Below are 13,729 nucleotides of genomic sequence, written 5' to 3'. Positions count from 1 at the left end.
GTTTTAGTGAGTGGCCACGTGTCTTATTGTATTCTCTTTCTCTGAATAGTTTGTTCCATATGCTAGGGTCGCCAGTACAGTATTTGTACAATGATATCATATCCCCCCTCAATCGTCTCTTCTCCAGAGAGAATAAGTCCAGTGCTTGTAACCTTTGTTAAAATTCAAATGTTTGTGTCTCCTTCCAGAGGTCCCCCGCTACACTTTATCAGCGATATACAAATCAATATTGGCTCACACAATACACCTCCCACGTTCACTAAACTGTGGTTTAGGGAGCTGGGGTTTGAGGTTCCAGCTGGAGATTGGCATACAGCATTTTGCTTTACTCACAAATCTTCTATCTCAGATTATGCTCAAAAGAAGAGCTACAAACTATTATCCAGATAGTATAGCAACCCGGTTACAATCAATCAGGTCTTTCCAACAATGGCTGGAATGCATTAAGGTAAAAAATAAAAAACTTAAAGTAGAACTAAAAGGCAAAACATTTAATTTTTGAATGACCACACTTTCCAGAATGAACACACATTCACTGTTCGAAGGATGCTACATTTTTCCTAAGCAAATTTCTAACTCTCTCACCTCTGTGGTTGAAAACCAAAGAGGATATGACCCCACTAATATTTAGAAATTTGAACGAATGTTCTTAAAACGAAAAAAATACTGGAGTATGACCATCTTTAGGCTAGCCATATACACATCGATTTCTCTCATTCAGCCCATAGGGTAAACCAGAGGGCATCAATAGATTCCTTCATCCATATTAAAAAGCACGGCTGGAGGAATCTCCACTGCCAAGCTATTGCGTTTAGCCAGCCACAGCACCTGTGGCTGGCTTCCCAAATAACAGAAAACCAGTGACTGCACCTGATACTCAATCTGGTGCACATTCTTTACCATTCCATTCCTCTGTTGAAGGAGAACCCAGTACCTACAGTATCTCACAAAAGTGAGTACACCCCTCACATTTTTGTAAATATTTTATTATATCTTTTCATGCGACAACAGTGATGAAATGACACTTTGCTACAATGTAAAGTAGTGAGTGTACAGCTTGTATAACAGTGTAAATTTTCTGTCCCCGCAAAATAACTCAACACACAGCCATTAATGTCCAAACCGCTGGCAACAAAAACGAGTACACCCCTAAGAGGAAATGTCGAAGTTGGGCCCAAAATGTCAATATGTTGTGTGGTCACCATTATTTTCCAGCACTGCCTTAACCCTCTTGGGCATGGAGTTCACCAGAGCTTCACAGGTTGCCACTGCAGTCCTCTTCCACTCCTCCATGACGACATTACGGAGCTGGTAGATGTTAGAGAACTTGGGCCCCTCCCCTTCCATTTGAGGATGCTCACCTTTACCCTCAGCTTCTTTAGCAAAGAAGTGGTTCGGAGGTGTGTTTGGGGCCGTTATCATGTTGGAATACTGCCTAGTCTCTGAAGGGAGGGGATCATGCTTTGCTTCAGTATTCCACAGTACATGTTGGCATTCATGGTTCCCTCAATGAACTGTAGCTCCCCAGTGCCAGCAGCACTCATGCAGCCCCAGACCATGACACTCCCACCACCATGCTTGACTGTAGGCAAGACACACTTGTCTTTGTACTCCTCACCTGGTTGCCGCCACACACGCCTGACACCGTCTGAACCAAATAAGTTTATCTTGGTCTCACCAGACCACAGAACATGGTTCCAGTAATCCATGTCCTTAGTCTGCTTGTCTTCAGAAAACTGTTTGCGGGCTCTCTTGTGCTGTATCTTTAGAAGAGGCTTCCTTCTGGGACGACAGCCATGCAGACCAATTTAATGCAGTGTGCGGCGTATGGTCTGAGCACTGGCAGCAAAGCTGGCAGCACTCATACATCTATTTCCCAAAGACTGAGAACGTGCACTCAACTTCTGTGGTTAACCATTGCGAGGCCTGTTCTGAGTGTAACCCGTCGTGTTAAACTGCTCTAAGGTCTTGGCCACCGTGTTGCAGCTCAGTTTTAGGGTCTTGGCAATCTTATTATTATTATTTTATTTCAGGTACTTATATAGCGCTGTCAATTTACGCAGCGCTTTACATATACATTGTACACTCACATCAGTCCCTGCCCTCAATGAGCTTACAATCTAAGGACCCTAACTCACATACATACACAGTAGGGCCAATTTTTTTGTTTATACAGGATCCAAATAACCTATCAGCATGTCTTTGGAGTGTGGGAGGAAACCAGAGAACCCGGAGGAAACCCACGCAGGCTCAGGTGACGCACGCAGGCTCAGAGAGTTCTTTGTCATGAGATGCCATGTTGAGCTTCCAGTGACCAGTATGACAGAGTGAGAGTGATAACAGCAAATTTAACACACCTTCTCACCATTCTCACTGAATTCTTGTAACACTAACGAGACACCGGGGAGGGAACATGGCTATTTGGGCCCAATTAATTAGTGATCCTGCGAGCTAAAAATAGGTCTAGCACTTACTACAGAGTATTGCAGCGAGCACAGCACTCTCCCTAAAGTGTACAAAATACAAGAATAATAAAATATGCCGCGCAACATAAAGTGCTTTATGAACATATAATCAATGAGTGTCTAATACATGTGCATTTAATCAAATCATTATTAAAATAAAACAAACAATATATAAATAGTAAAGTGCATTATATACTAATGGTGGTTCTTCAAATATAAACTATGCTAATATCATCATCAGTGTTTTTTTTAATTATTATAAAACTGATAAATGTAAATTAATATTGCACATAAAAGCAATGATCAAATAATAAATGTTGAATAAAGTGCCGGGTGCCAATTTCCAGTGCTATGGTGTTTTTATATATAAATAGTCCATTAGAGACGTGCTTCCATAGAAAACTCCTATAGTGACCTCCACCGCAACACCCTGTGTGCCTGGGTTCTCACCTCCTCTCCTGTGACTAAGCCGCTAAGCAAGGTCTCACTGCGCAAGTTACCCTCTCAGGGTCGCCCTTCGCGGAGTTGATGGTATAACAGCTTTTCAGGGGGATATTTCTCCTTAATGGATGTCCGTCATTTAACCATGCGGAGTCACATAAAAAAAATAGGGGGGCCACAATAGTGCTTATATCGTTCAAACAGTGTTTCTTTATTAAAAAGGTGGTAATGTACTCACATGAATTAGGTGCTCATGTGCACCAAACATACAGCATTTTGCATAGCTTAGATGTGATGGCAATCAGGTGGGAATGGAAACCCTCTTGTGTGCTGCTCCTTGCTTCGTACATTTTGCACTAATACCGTCCGGGCCCCTCCCCTACGCGCACGACACAGGGTCTCCGTGTCTTCAAAGGGGGATATGAATTTATCCTTGCATGGGAGAAGTTTGCTAGCTGCAGATTCCTCTGCTAAACCTTTAGCTGTATGTAGCTGAGGCTACAAACAGTTAAAAAAGCGAGTCCAGCAAGAGCACCTGTGCAGTAAACAGTTTGTTTGGGCCAGCTTGACCTGTAAGGGTCCTTTCACACGGGCGATCCGATCCGCCTGTCAGTTTTTCAGGCGGACCTAATCGGATGCTCCATGTATCCCTATGGAGCAGCCGATGTCAGCAGTGACATGTCCACTTACAGCCGCTGCTCTCCGATACGATCCTGTCCGTGAAATCCGGACGGATTGAAACCCTATTTTCCATCCGTCTGGCGGATCGGTTTGGATGGGATCGGATGAGAACGGACAGGCGGTCCGTTCCCATTTGATTCCCCCATAGAGAACAGTGTGGATCTGACAGCTCCGTCTCTGCACACAGAGCAGAGACGGAGTGGTCATCCGCCTGCTTAGCGGGGATCAGCAGATCGATCCCCCGCTAAGCAGAACGGACTCCGTTGGCGGTTGCGCCCATGTGAAAGGAAACTAACAAACTGTTTAAAAGGGACATTAAATGTGCAGTTAGGTATAAAGAGCAAATCTTCTTTTATTATACCGAACTATAAATAAATACTAGCGACTGCTTCCCCATTAATATTAAAGTAGAATTAAAGCTTCAATTTTTTTTTTTTTTTAATTAAAATAATAAACGTTATATCTACCTGCTCTGTGTAATGGTTTTGCACAGAGCAGTTCTGATCCTGCTCTTCTTGAGTCCCCACAGGCGCTCCTGGCTCCTCTATCCCCTCCCCCAACGCCGAGTGCACCCATGGAAAGAAGCCCAGCCCCATCCCCTGCTCCCTTGTCATATGATTTGATTAACAGGAGCAGAAGCCAAGGAGGGACAGAACCAGTGGAGCCGCTGATCTTGTGCACAGCACTGGAATGAGATCGGGCTCAAGTAAGTACAGGGGGGGGCTGGGGGATCTTCTGCAATAGAAGGTTTTTTTACCTTAATGCATAGAATGCATTAAAGTGTTACTAAACTCACAACAGTAAAATCAGTCTGTATATACAGTAAAGAAGGCTTGTTCTACTCACTGTAAAACCAAAGGGGTTTGTAACAGATCCCCAATACTTGGATCAAATATTTCTGTCTTAGGTCTCCAGACTCTCACGTGATGCAGTGACCTGGCCCCTCAATTCCCCCCATACATCAGCCTAAGCTCGATGAAGGGTAAAACAAAAGACACTTTATTCAACAACTCACTTCCAATATATACAGTCTCATGTGTTTGATTTCATTATCATATGCAAATGCAATCACATACAGAACATAGTCAACATACATACCTTGGTCATCTGGAAAGAGACAATGGTGAATGAGACTGCAACATTATCATAATTAACTCAACAAACAACAAGCCCCCAAAACAAAGCCGAATACATATTCCTAGAGGTGTAAAGACAAAACCACCTCTAAACAGAAGACGTAGGCTTGCAGACTGCACGTCTTCGTTTTCAAAACACCTTACTATAAATTTCAATACACATCCCCACAGTAGACAATAGCTGAGTTTGACGTCATTAGCATCTCTTTAGTCTCTCATTGTGTGGAGAAGTCCTCTGCTGTAACAGGCAGCTTTAGGCCTGTAACATTGATCCCAGTCTCTTGGGGTGACATGGATTTGAGTCCAAAGCAACACTACTCCCATGGTCCTCCAGCATATACCCCCACACAGAGGTGCACTCCCCTACAAGCCAGGGCCCATAGTCCATGGGCAGGAGTCTGGCCTCCACACACCTCCAGTAGCCCGTGGCGAACGTCCCAGCAAATGGGTGTTCGTCACAGGGTTAATCCTGCACATTGTTTAAAAAGGCTGTTTAACCCGGTCTTCTCTTATCCTCCCCTTATTCCCCCTTTCCCCAATCCATCCCCTGAAAGTACAGAGCCTTAGGAGTCACTCTGCACATGCTCAGTTTGGTGTGTATTGCTAGAGTTTTGTTTTTTTCTTATTGGGAGGATGCATCTGGTAAACAGAGGGCCAATCAGCACTGTCCAAGCAGAGTGTCAAGCTTTAAAGTGGTTGTAAAGTCAGGATGTTTTATATCTTAATGCATGTCTATCCAGCAATGTCGACGAGTGCCATAAATCATCCAGGACTCTCTCTCCTGATTGGCTGAGACACAGCAGTGGTGCCAATTCGCTCCCGTTGCTGTCAAACAAACTCAGTTAGCCAATCAGGAGAGAGAGGGGATGGGGCTGAACGGTAGCTTCGTGACTAAATGAATACACAGAGCTGCAGTTCGGCTTGGGTACCCCCATAGAAAGCTGCTTGCTGTGGGGGCACTCATCAGGAGGGAGGGGCCAGGAGCTCCAGCCAGGGACCTGAGAAGAGGAAGATCCAGGCTGCCCTGTGCAAAACCAACTGCACAGAGGAGGGAAGTATAACATGTTTGTTATTTTAATAGGAAAAAAAAACACACGAGACTTTCCAATCACTTCAACCAGACATTGAAAGAATTCATAAGACTGCTATATACTGCTGATGAGAAAAGGTATTTAGCGGTGTATATTTACTAAAATAATTGCATTTCCATGTTCTGTGTACTGTGGGAGACCAAATATAGTGAACGCAGGATAGTTTTACGTCGGTATTTTGAGGTTAAATATGGGGGTTATGACAGCAGATAGCTGCCATAACCCCGGTATTTTTTTACAGGGCGGGCGGTCCTCTTTAACATAAAAGTTGTCCCAGTGGCGGATTCGCTGCGGGATCACTTTTATGCGTTGCAGGAGAAGTGCCTACCCCGCCGCTTCCCAGTTGTTTTCCCAGCTTACTGGAACAGTCGGTAGCCTGGAAAATGATTTGGTCCTTTCCCCTCCTAGGCAGGAAGTGAAGGACAAGCTGGCCCCCATTCGACTCTATAGCCTTGGAGGACCGGAGCGACGTCATACGTAGCTTCCTCCCAACGGCCTTAAAGGGACCATTTTTTTTCATGATGAAAAAAAAAAGAATTTTTTTTTTGCTTTTTAGTGTAGATATGAGATCTGAGGTCTTTTTGACCCCAGATCTCACATTAAAGAGGACCTGTCCTGCTTATTTCTATTACAAGGGATATTTACATTAGTTGTATTAGGAATAAAAGTAATCAAAAGAAACATTTTTTTTTAAAGGAACAGAGTAAAAATAAAATCTAAAATAAATAAGGAAAAAAAAAATTTAAAGCCCCCCGTTCCTTCGAGCTTGCACGCAAAAGTGAACGCATATGTAAGTCGTGCCCACAAATGTAAACCACACATATGAGGTATCGCCACAATTGTTAGAGCAAGAGCAATAATTCTATCTCTAGGACTTCTCTCTGTAACTCTAAACTGGTAACCTGTAAAAAATTATAAAGCATTGCCTGAAGATTTTTAAGTACCAATGTTTGTCGCCATTCCACGAGCGTACGCAATCTTGAAGTATAACATATTGGGTATCTATTTACTCATTGTAACACTATCTTTCACATTATATAAAAAATTGGGCTAACTTTACTGTTTATTTTTTTTTTTAAATGCAGTGAAGTGTATTTTTTTTCCCAAAAAATTGCGTTTGAAAGACCGCAGTGCAAATACCATGTGACAAAAAATATTGTAACGACCGCCTTTTTATTCTCCAGAGTCTTTGCTAAAACATATTTATAATGTTTGGGGTTCTAAGTAATTTTCTAGCAAAAAATACTACTGATTATAACTTGCAAACAACAAGTTTCAGAAATAGGTCAGGTCCTTAAGTGGTTAAGGTAAAAAAAAAACCTTAAGGATTTAAAAAAACTTTAAAAATGTACAAACTGGTAAAAAAAAAAAACATGTACTTATTTTGTATTTCCAGCAACAAATGAAAGCTACTGATCCCCAGCTGGTCAGATAGTGATGTCAGCATTCTACACATCTACATAGAAGTCATCAGTCAGAGAAAATGAAGTCAGAACTTACATCCGCTCTGCAGAAGATCCAGCGCCACGCCGGTGGCAATGTCCATCCCAGTGTCTACATAAGTCTGGCAGTTCTTCAGGGAGGAGATAGACGTGTCCAAAGATGAGAAGCTGAATGGCACATCGTGACTGGCCATGTTATAATAGATACCTGATTAAAAAAAAATATTTGGTCAATACCTTGCAATAAAATACACTAATAAGGTACACAATCCGGGGTCCAGGCTTGGCAATGGGCTCTGACACCTAAACAGATTCGTAATAACTTCCCTAGACACTAATCATGAAACATATTTACAATAATAAAGGCCCTCCATGCAGTACGCACAAACTGATTAAAAACAGAAAACGTGGAAAACCCTATTGACCCTCTGAAAAGCAAATGGGGGGGGGGGGGGGGGTTCTTACGCACCTAGTCACAGCTTAACCACTTGCCGACCGCCCGCCGTAATATTACTGCGGCAGGGCGGCTCGGCTGCATCCAGTCACGTAGTACTACGTGACTGGAGTGCATGTGGTTTCGTCAGCGCAGCCGGAGCCGCTGTTTAGACACAGCGGGAGGTGGGCCGTGGGAAGAGCGGCAGTGATTGTCGCTGTCCTCCCGTGATCGTCTGGGAAAGCCGATAGATGACCCGCCTGCTTATGTAAACAAAGCAGGCGGATCTTCTCTCAGACAGGCAAGGACGGATCAGCAGTTTCAGCTAATCTGAAACTGCAATCTTTCTGTGCCTGTCACAGAACCCCCCCCCCCCCCCCCAACACAGTCAGTTAGCACAAACAGGCATACATTTAACCCCTTCGATCACCCCCAGTAATAACCCCTTCCCTGCCAGTGTCCTTTATATAGTAACAGTGCATATTATTTAGCACTGATTACTGTATTAGTGTCACTGGTCCCCAAAAAGTGTCAAAAATGTCAGTTAGGGGTCCGATCTGTCTACTGCAATGTCGCAGTGCCGCTAAAAATCGCAGATTGCCGCCATTACTAATAAAAATTAATAAAAAGTCCAAAAATCTATCCCATAGTTTGACCTTCTATGGCCCTGTCCAGCTCTCCTAGAGTAACTGGCTGACTCCTGAAATCTCCTCCATGCTCTTGAGACTGTGCTGGGAGACCCAACAAACATTCTGGCAATGGCACGTGTGCCAACCTGGAGGAGTTATACTGCCTGTGCAACCTCTATAGGGTCCAGGTATCACCTCATGCTACCAGTGGTGACCCTGACCCTAGCCAAATGCAAAACTAGTGAAAAAAAAACAGTCAGAAAAGATGAGAAGGAAAAAAATGTCAGTGGCCTTCACCTGTAAAACCATTCCTGTTTTGGAGGTCATCTCATTGTTGCCCATCTAGTACACCTGTTAATTTCATTGACACCAAAGCAGCTGAAACTGATTAACAACCCCCTCTGCTACTCAACTAACAAGACCAATATCCCAGGAGTTTAATTGACTTGATGCTATACTCTGATTAAAAAGTGTTCCCTTCATTTTGTGAGCAGTGTACATACAGGTGCATCTCATAAAATTAGATCATCAAAAAGTTAATCCATTTCAGTAATTCAATTCAAAAAGTGAAACTCATATTTTATATAGATGCGTTACACACAGAGTGATATATTTCAAGCATTTCTTTCTTTTAGTTTTGATGATTATGGCTTACAGCTAGTGACAACCCACAATTCAGTATCTCAGAAAAATAGAAACTTACTGAAAAGTATGGCCATGTACAGTATAGTATGCACTCAATACTTAGCTGGGCCTCCTTTCGCATGAATTACTGCATTAATGCGGCATGGCATGGAGGCGATCAGCCTGTGGCACTGCTGAGGTGTTAAGGAAGCCCAGGTTGCATTGATGGTGGCCTTTAGCTAGTGTTACCAGCAGATGACATGGCTCCCCAAATCATCACTGACTGTGGAAATTTCACACTGGACCTCATGCAACATGGATTCTGTGCCTCTCCACTCTTCCTCCAGACTCTGGGACCTTGCTTTACAAATATGAAATGGAACATTTTCCACAGTCAGTGATGATTTGGAGAGCCATGTCATCTGCTGGTGTTGGCCCACTGTGTTTTATCAAGTCCAAAGTCAGCGCAGCCCTCTACCAGGAGGTTCTAGAGCACTTCATGCTTCCATCTGCTGACCAGCTTTATGGAGATGCTGATTTCATTTTCCAGCAGGACTTGGCACCTCCCACACTGCCAAAAGTACCAATACCTGGTTTAATGAATATGGTATCATTGTGCTTGATTGGCCAGCAAACTCGCCTGACCTAAACCCCATAGAGAATCTGTGGGGTATTGTGAAGAGGAAGGTGAGAGACACCAGACCCAACAATGCAGATGAGCTGAAGGCCGCTAACAAAGCCACCTGGGCTTCCATAACACCTCAGCAGTGCCACAGGCTGATCGCCTCCATGCCACACTGCATTGATGCAGAAATTCATGCAAAAGGAGCCCCGACCAAGTATTGAGTGCATACTATACTGTATATGGACATACTTTTCACTAAGCCAACATTTCTGTATTAAGAATCAGTTTTATTTCTTGGTCTTATGTAATATTATAATTTTCTGAGATGCTGAATTTTGGGTTTTCACATAATCATCAAAATTAAAAGAAAGAAATGCTTGAAATATATCACTCTGTGTGTAATGAATCTATAGAAAATATATGAGCTTCACATTTTGATTGAAATTGATTAAATAAATTAACTTTTTGAAGATATTCTTATTTTATGAGATGCACCTGTATATATTTTCCATACTGTCACCAGAGAAGTGCAGTGTTGCCATAGTGACACTGTATTACTCTGGGGTGATCAGGACTTTTTTTTTTTTTTTTTTTTTTTTACACTGCTATAAGCAATCGGTAAAAGACGATGTAAAAGCTTCATTCATGAAACCTTGTATATTACTGTGACTGGTCACAGCTATCACATGGTGGAGGACCACTGTGATTGGCCCTGGTATCATGTGACCGCTGTGACCAATCAAAAGCTTGCACAGTAGTAAACAATATCATTGTTTACTACTGTTCATGTGCGCGTTGTGATTGGTCAGAGTGATCACATGATACCAGGGCCACTCACAGTGGTCCAGTACAATGATTGGTGATTGGCTGTGGGTCACCGATCCCGCCACTGGTTGCTCCAGAGAGTTCACACGAGCGGGCAATGAGGGAGGACATACAGATACGTCCATCTGCATTGGAGTTGCTCCAATCCAAATGGGAAATGGTTAATCTTCTATTGCTACCATTGTACTCCTTTCTCTGTCCATAGAGAGTGTGAGTGTAACGAAAGGCAGCGCCACCTACAGGCTCCAGCCCACTGCAATTCCCATGATTGGCTGTTACAGTGATCACATGTTCAGGGAGAACTCTGACGGGATCTTTAGTCTGTTGGTGTTCAGGGACTGCGCCATTTAACCTCTTGCCGACCGTGTAACGCATATCTATGGCTTTAATGCCAAGACACCACACAAGGGTGTCCACAGCGCACTGGGAGTGCATTCGCTGGTTGTCACCGACAGCTCACTGTCACTGCTTCTGATCATGTGACTACCGTGAGAGCCAATCACAGCGGTCACAGGAAACAGAAGCCACACCTCCTCCCAAGCCCACTTAAAGGGGGTAAAGTGGAACTAAACCCTCCGATCCTTTACAGCCAGGGAAGACGCCATATTGGCCTCTGCATAATCTGCAGTTGCCATGGTGCTGCCCATGTGATCAGTTATGACACCAGTAGTGATCAACCAATATTGTTTTTTTATTGCCGATACTGATATTTTGGTCATCGCATATCAGTATTGGCCGATATTTTCGGACATTTAAAAAAAAAATGTATTTTTTTTATTTTATTTATTATTATTATTTATTTATTTTTATTTTTTTTACACAGGTACTCTTGTGGAGGGATCTGGGGGTCTAAAACCCCTCCTCTGCACTTAAAAGCATTTAAAACTCCAAGTTTGGCTGTTTTGAATGCTGTCACTTTTTTTAATCTGGCGCCAGTACCCGGAAGTGATGTCATGACATCACTTCTGGGTTTTTACATCCCGATCAGAGCCGAATGCGGCTTTGAACGGGTCTTCGGCGGCTGTGCAGGCTGGTTACCTGGGGCTCCCGGTGGGACGGAGACCTGGGTGAGCCACGGAAGGAGGGAGGGGGGACGTCCCCTCCCGCTCCTTGTAATGACAGCCGAGCGGCTTCTCAGCTGCATCAGTTGTCATTACAAGTCAGCCGATTGTCGGCTATGAACGCCGGTACCGGGGTGATGCCTCTAGCTGCAGCCATCACTCCGATAGAAGCACTTTCTAAAATATCAGCAATATCGGTAACCTCTGGGCCGATTCCGATATATCGGGGAAAGTGCAGATTGGCCCTCGTTATATCGGCTTTGCCGATAATCGGTCGATCCCTAGTCACCAGTTATTTGATGGTTTGACACTTCAGCTGAGACAAAGCTTGGTAAAGCGAAACATGTAGTTGCGGCAACTAGAAGCTTATGTGACATCTTCAGAATCCAGTCCGGCTTCCTGTTTACCTCCTCGTCGTCACTTCCGGTGACGTCACCTATGCGCCACTTCCGGTCCCTACGGAGGACTCGGCTATGGAAATCGCACCGGCTCTGGTTCAGTGTAGCGGCCGCACACAGGACCGAGTGAGCCTTCACTACCGTGGTGCTGAGACAAATCATCTGGGATTACCTTTTCTTTTTCATCTTGGGTTACCCGATGCCTATTTACCACCAGGGATCCCCACAGCACCCCAAGGAGATCCGGAAGCTTCAGGGACTGGTTTGGAAGAGTACTTATTTATTTTAATTTGACTTATGTTTATTAAACCTTTATGGCTTATTTTGAGAGTATTTTTGGCTCATTACTTATATAGTGGTTTACCATATGTGCACAACAGAGCGCCAGCCTTCTTTTTTGTCTCAACTGTTTTCAAACACCATCCCGTGTTAAGGATTGGGCAGCTTAGGTGCAATTGATGTACATTTACCATAGTAGGACAATAACATCTGGGTATATGACTCAGCAGGAACCTGCATCAAGGACTAGGCTTGAACCTTTTTTGTGTTTTTATTGGTGTCAGCTCAGAGCACAAGCAACTGTGACAGTCATCATTCACAGCATGAAGCGGAATCAAACCCATCAATATAACGGTTTCCCTAAACAGGCATGCCAGGAGTGAGGACTCTCAGTTGCTTGTGCTCTCACCTGAACTGTCAAACCCTTCAATGGCGGTTGTCATAACAGATCACATGGGAGGCGCCATGGCAGTGGCAGATCTCAGAGACTAGGATGGAGGCTTCCATGTCTGTGAAGGATTGGAGGTTTTGTTGTGTGTTGGAGATCTAGCAGCCAATCCACAGAGGGACCTTCTCTCAGCAGGGGGAGGGGAGACACATGGCAGCCCATTACCATCCCCCCTTTATAAAAATGCCATCTGCCTGGCTGTCTCTGGAGTCCTGCACCTGGACAAGCATGCTGCCAGTGTTGTCCTCACTCCTCAGTGTCAGACGTGTTCCGGGTCACTGATGGGAAAAGTATTGAAGCCATTGGAATGACATGGAGGCTGGCAGATCCCTCACTGCTTCCATCACAGGCTTCTCACACAGGTGGTCAGGAACACAAAGCCTGCTACTGAGGAGACAGATCGTTTTTCATGCTACACCGGGACTCAGCTCTGTCATTATAGATGAGGCCATGCTGGGAGTTGTAGTCCCCCCTACCTGTTCGGCGCTTATTCCTCTATCAGACCAGGCTCAGCATGTCACTACGCAGCACTGCTTCCTCTCTGCTCAGGCCCCGCCTCCTCCAGGGATCGTAGTCATGGCAGCGGTGTTGTCATCAGAAGGCGCCGGGGGTCACATGATGGAGCGGTGACAGGTCATGTGATGGGATGTCAGCAATGTGTTAGAGTGAGATCGGGGGGTGGGATGGACGGCACAGCACGGCTGCTCTGACACAGGTAGGTGTCCCCATTTCCTGTCAGGGAGGTATGGTGCTCTGACACAAGTAGGTGTCCCCAGTTTCTGTCAGGGGGGTAGGGTGCTCTGACACAGGTTGGTGTCCCCATTTCCTGTCAGGGGGGTAGAGTGCTCTGACACAGGTTGGTGTCCCCATTTCCTGTCAGGGGGGTAGAGTGCTCTGACACAGGTTGGTGTCCCCATTTCCTGTCAGGGGGGTAGAGTGCTCTGACACAGGTTGGTGTCCCAAGCGTCTGTCAGGGGGGTGGGGTGCTCAGGCACATGTCCCCATTTCCTGTCAGGGGGTAGGGTGCTCTGACACAGGTAGGTGTCTCCAGTCTGTTAGGGAGGTAGGGTGCTCTGACACAGGTAGGTGTCCCCAGTTTGCCCAGACATATGTAGGTGTCCCCAGTCTGTCAGTGAGAAAGCATGCTTTGA

General features: G+C 44.8%; 1 protein-coding gene across 1 annotated transcript in view; it reads right to left on the bottom strand.

The window, feature by feature from the left end:
- NSMCE2 (NSE2 (MMS21) homolog, SMC5-SMC6 complex SUMO ligase) overlaps positions 1–13,163 on the bottom strand; it is a 463,563-nt gene extending 450,400 nt beyond the window's left edge. The window contains exons 1-2 of the mRNA XM_082257374.1: positions 13,055–13,163; positions 7,315–7,464 (exon numbers count right to left, since the gene is read on the bottom strand). Coding sequence (XP_082113500.1) covers positions 7,315–7,450 — 136 coding nt within the window. The 5' untranslated portion in view covers positions 7,451–7,464; positions 13,055–13,163. The remainder of the gene's footprint in view (positions 1–7,314; positions 7,465–13,054) is intronic.
- Positions 13,164–13,729: the final 566 nt, after the last annotated feature.

The sequence above is a fragment of the Pelophylax lessonae genome (genome assembly GCF_965119305.1).
Source record: "Pelophylax lessonae genome assembly, chromosome: 5".
NCBI classification, from domain to species: domain Eukaryota; kingdom Metazoa; phylum Chordata; class Amphibia; order Anura; family Ranidae; genus Pelophylax; species Pelophylax lessonae.
Note: the sequence above shows the minus strand (reverse complement) of the source record. Positions and strands in the feature narration are given on the sequence as shown.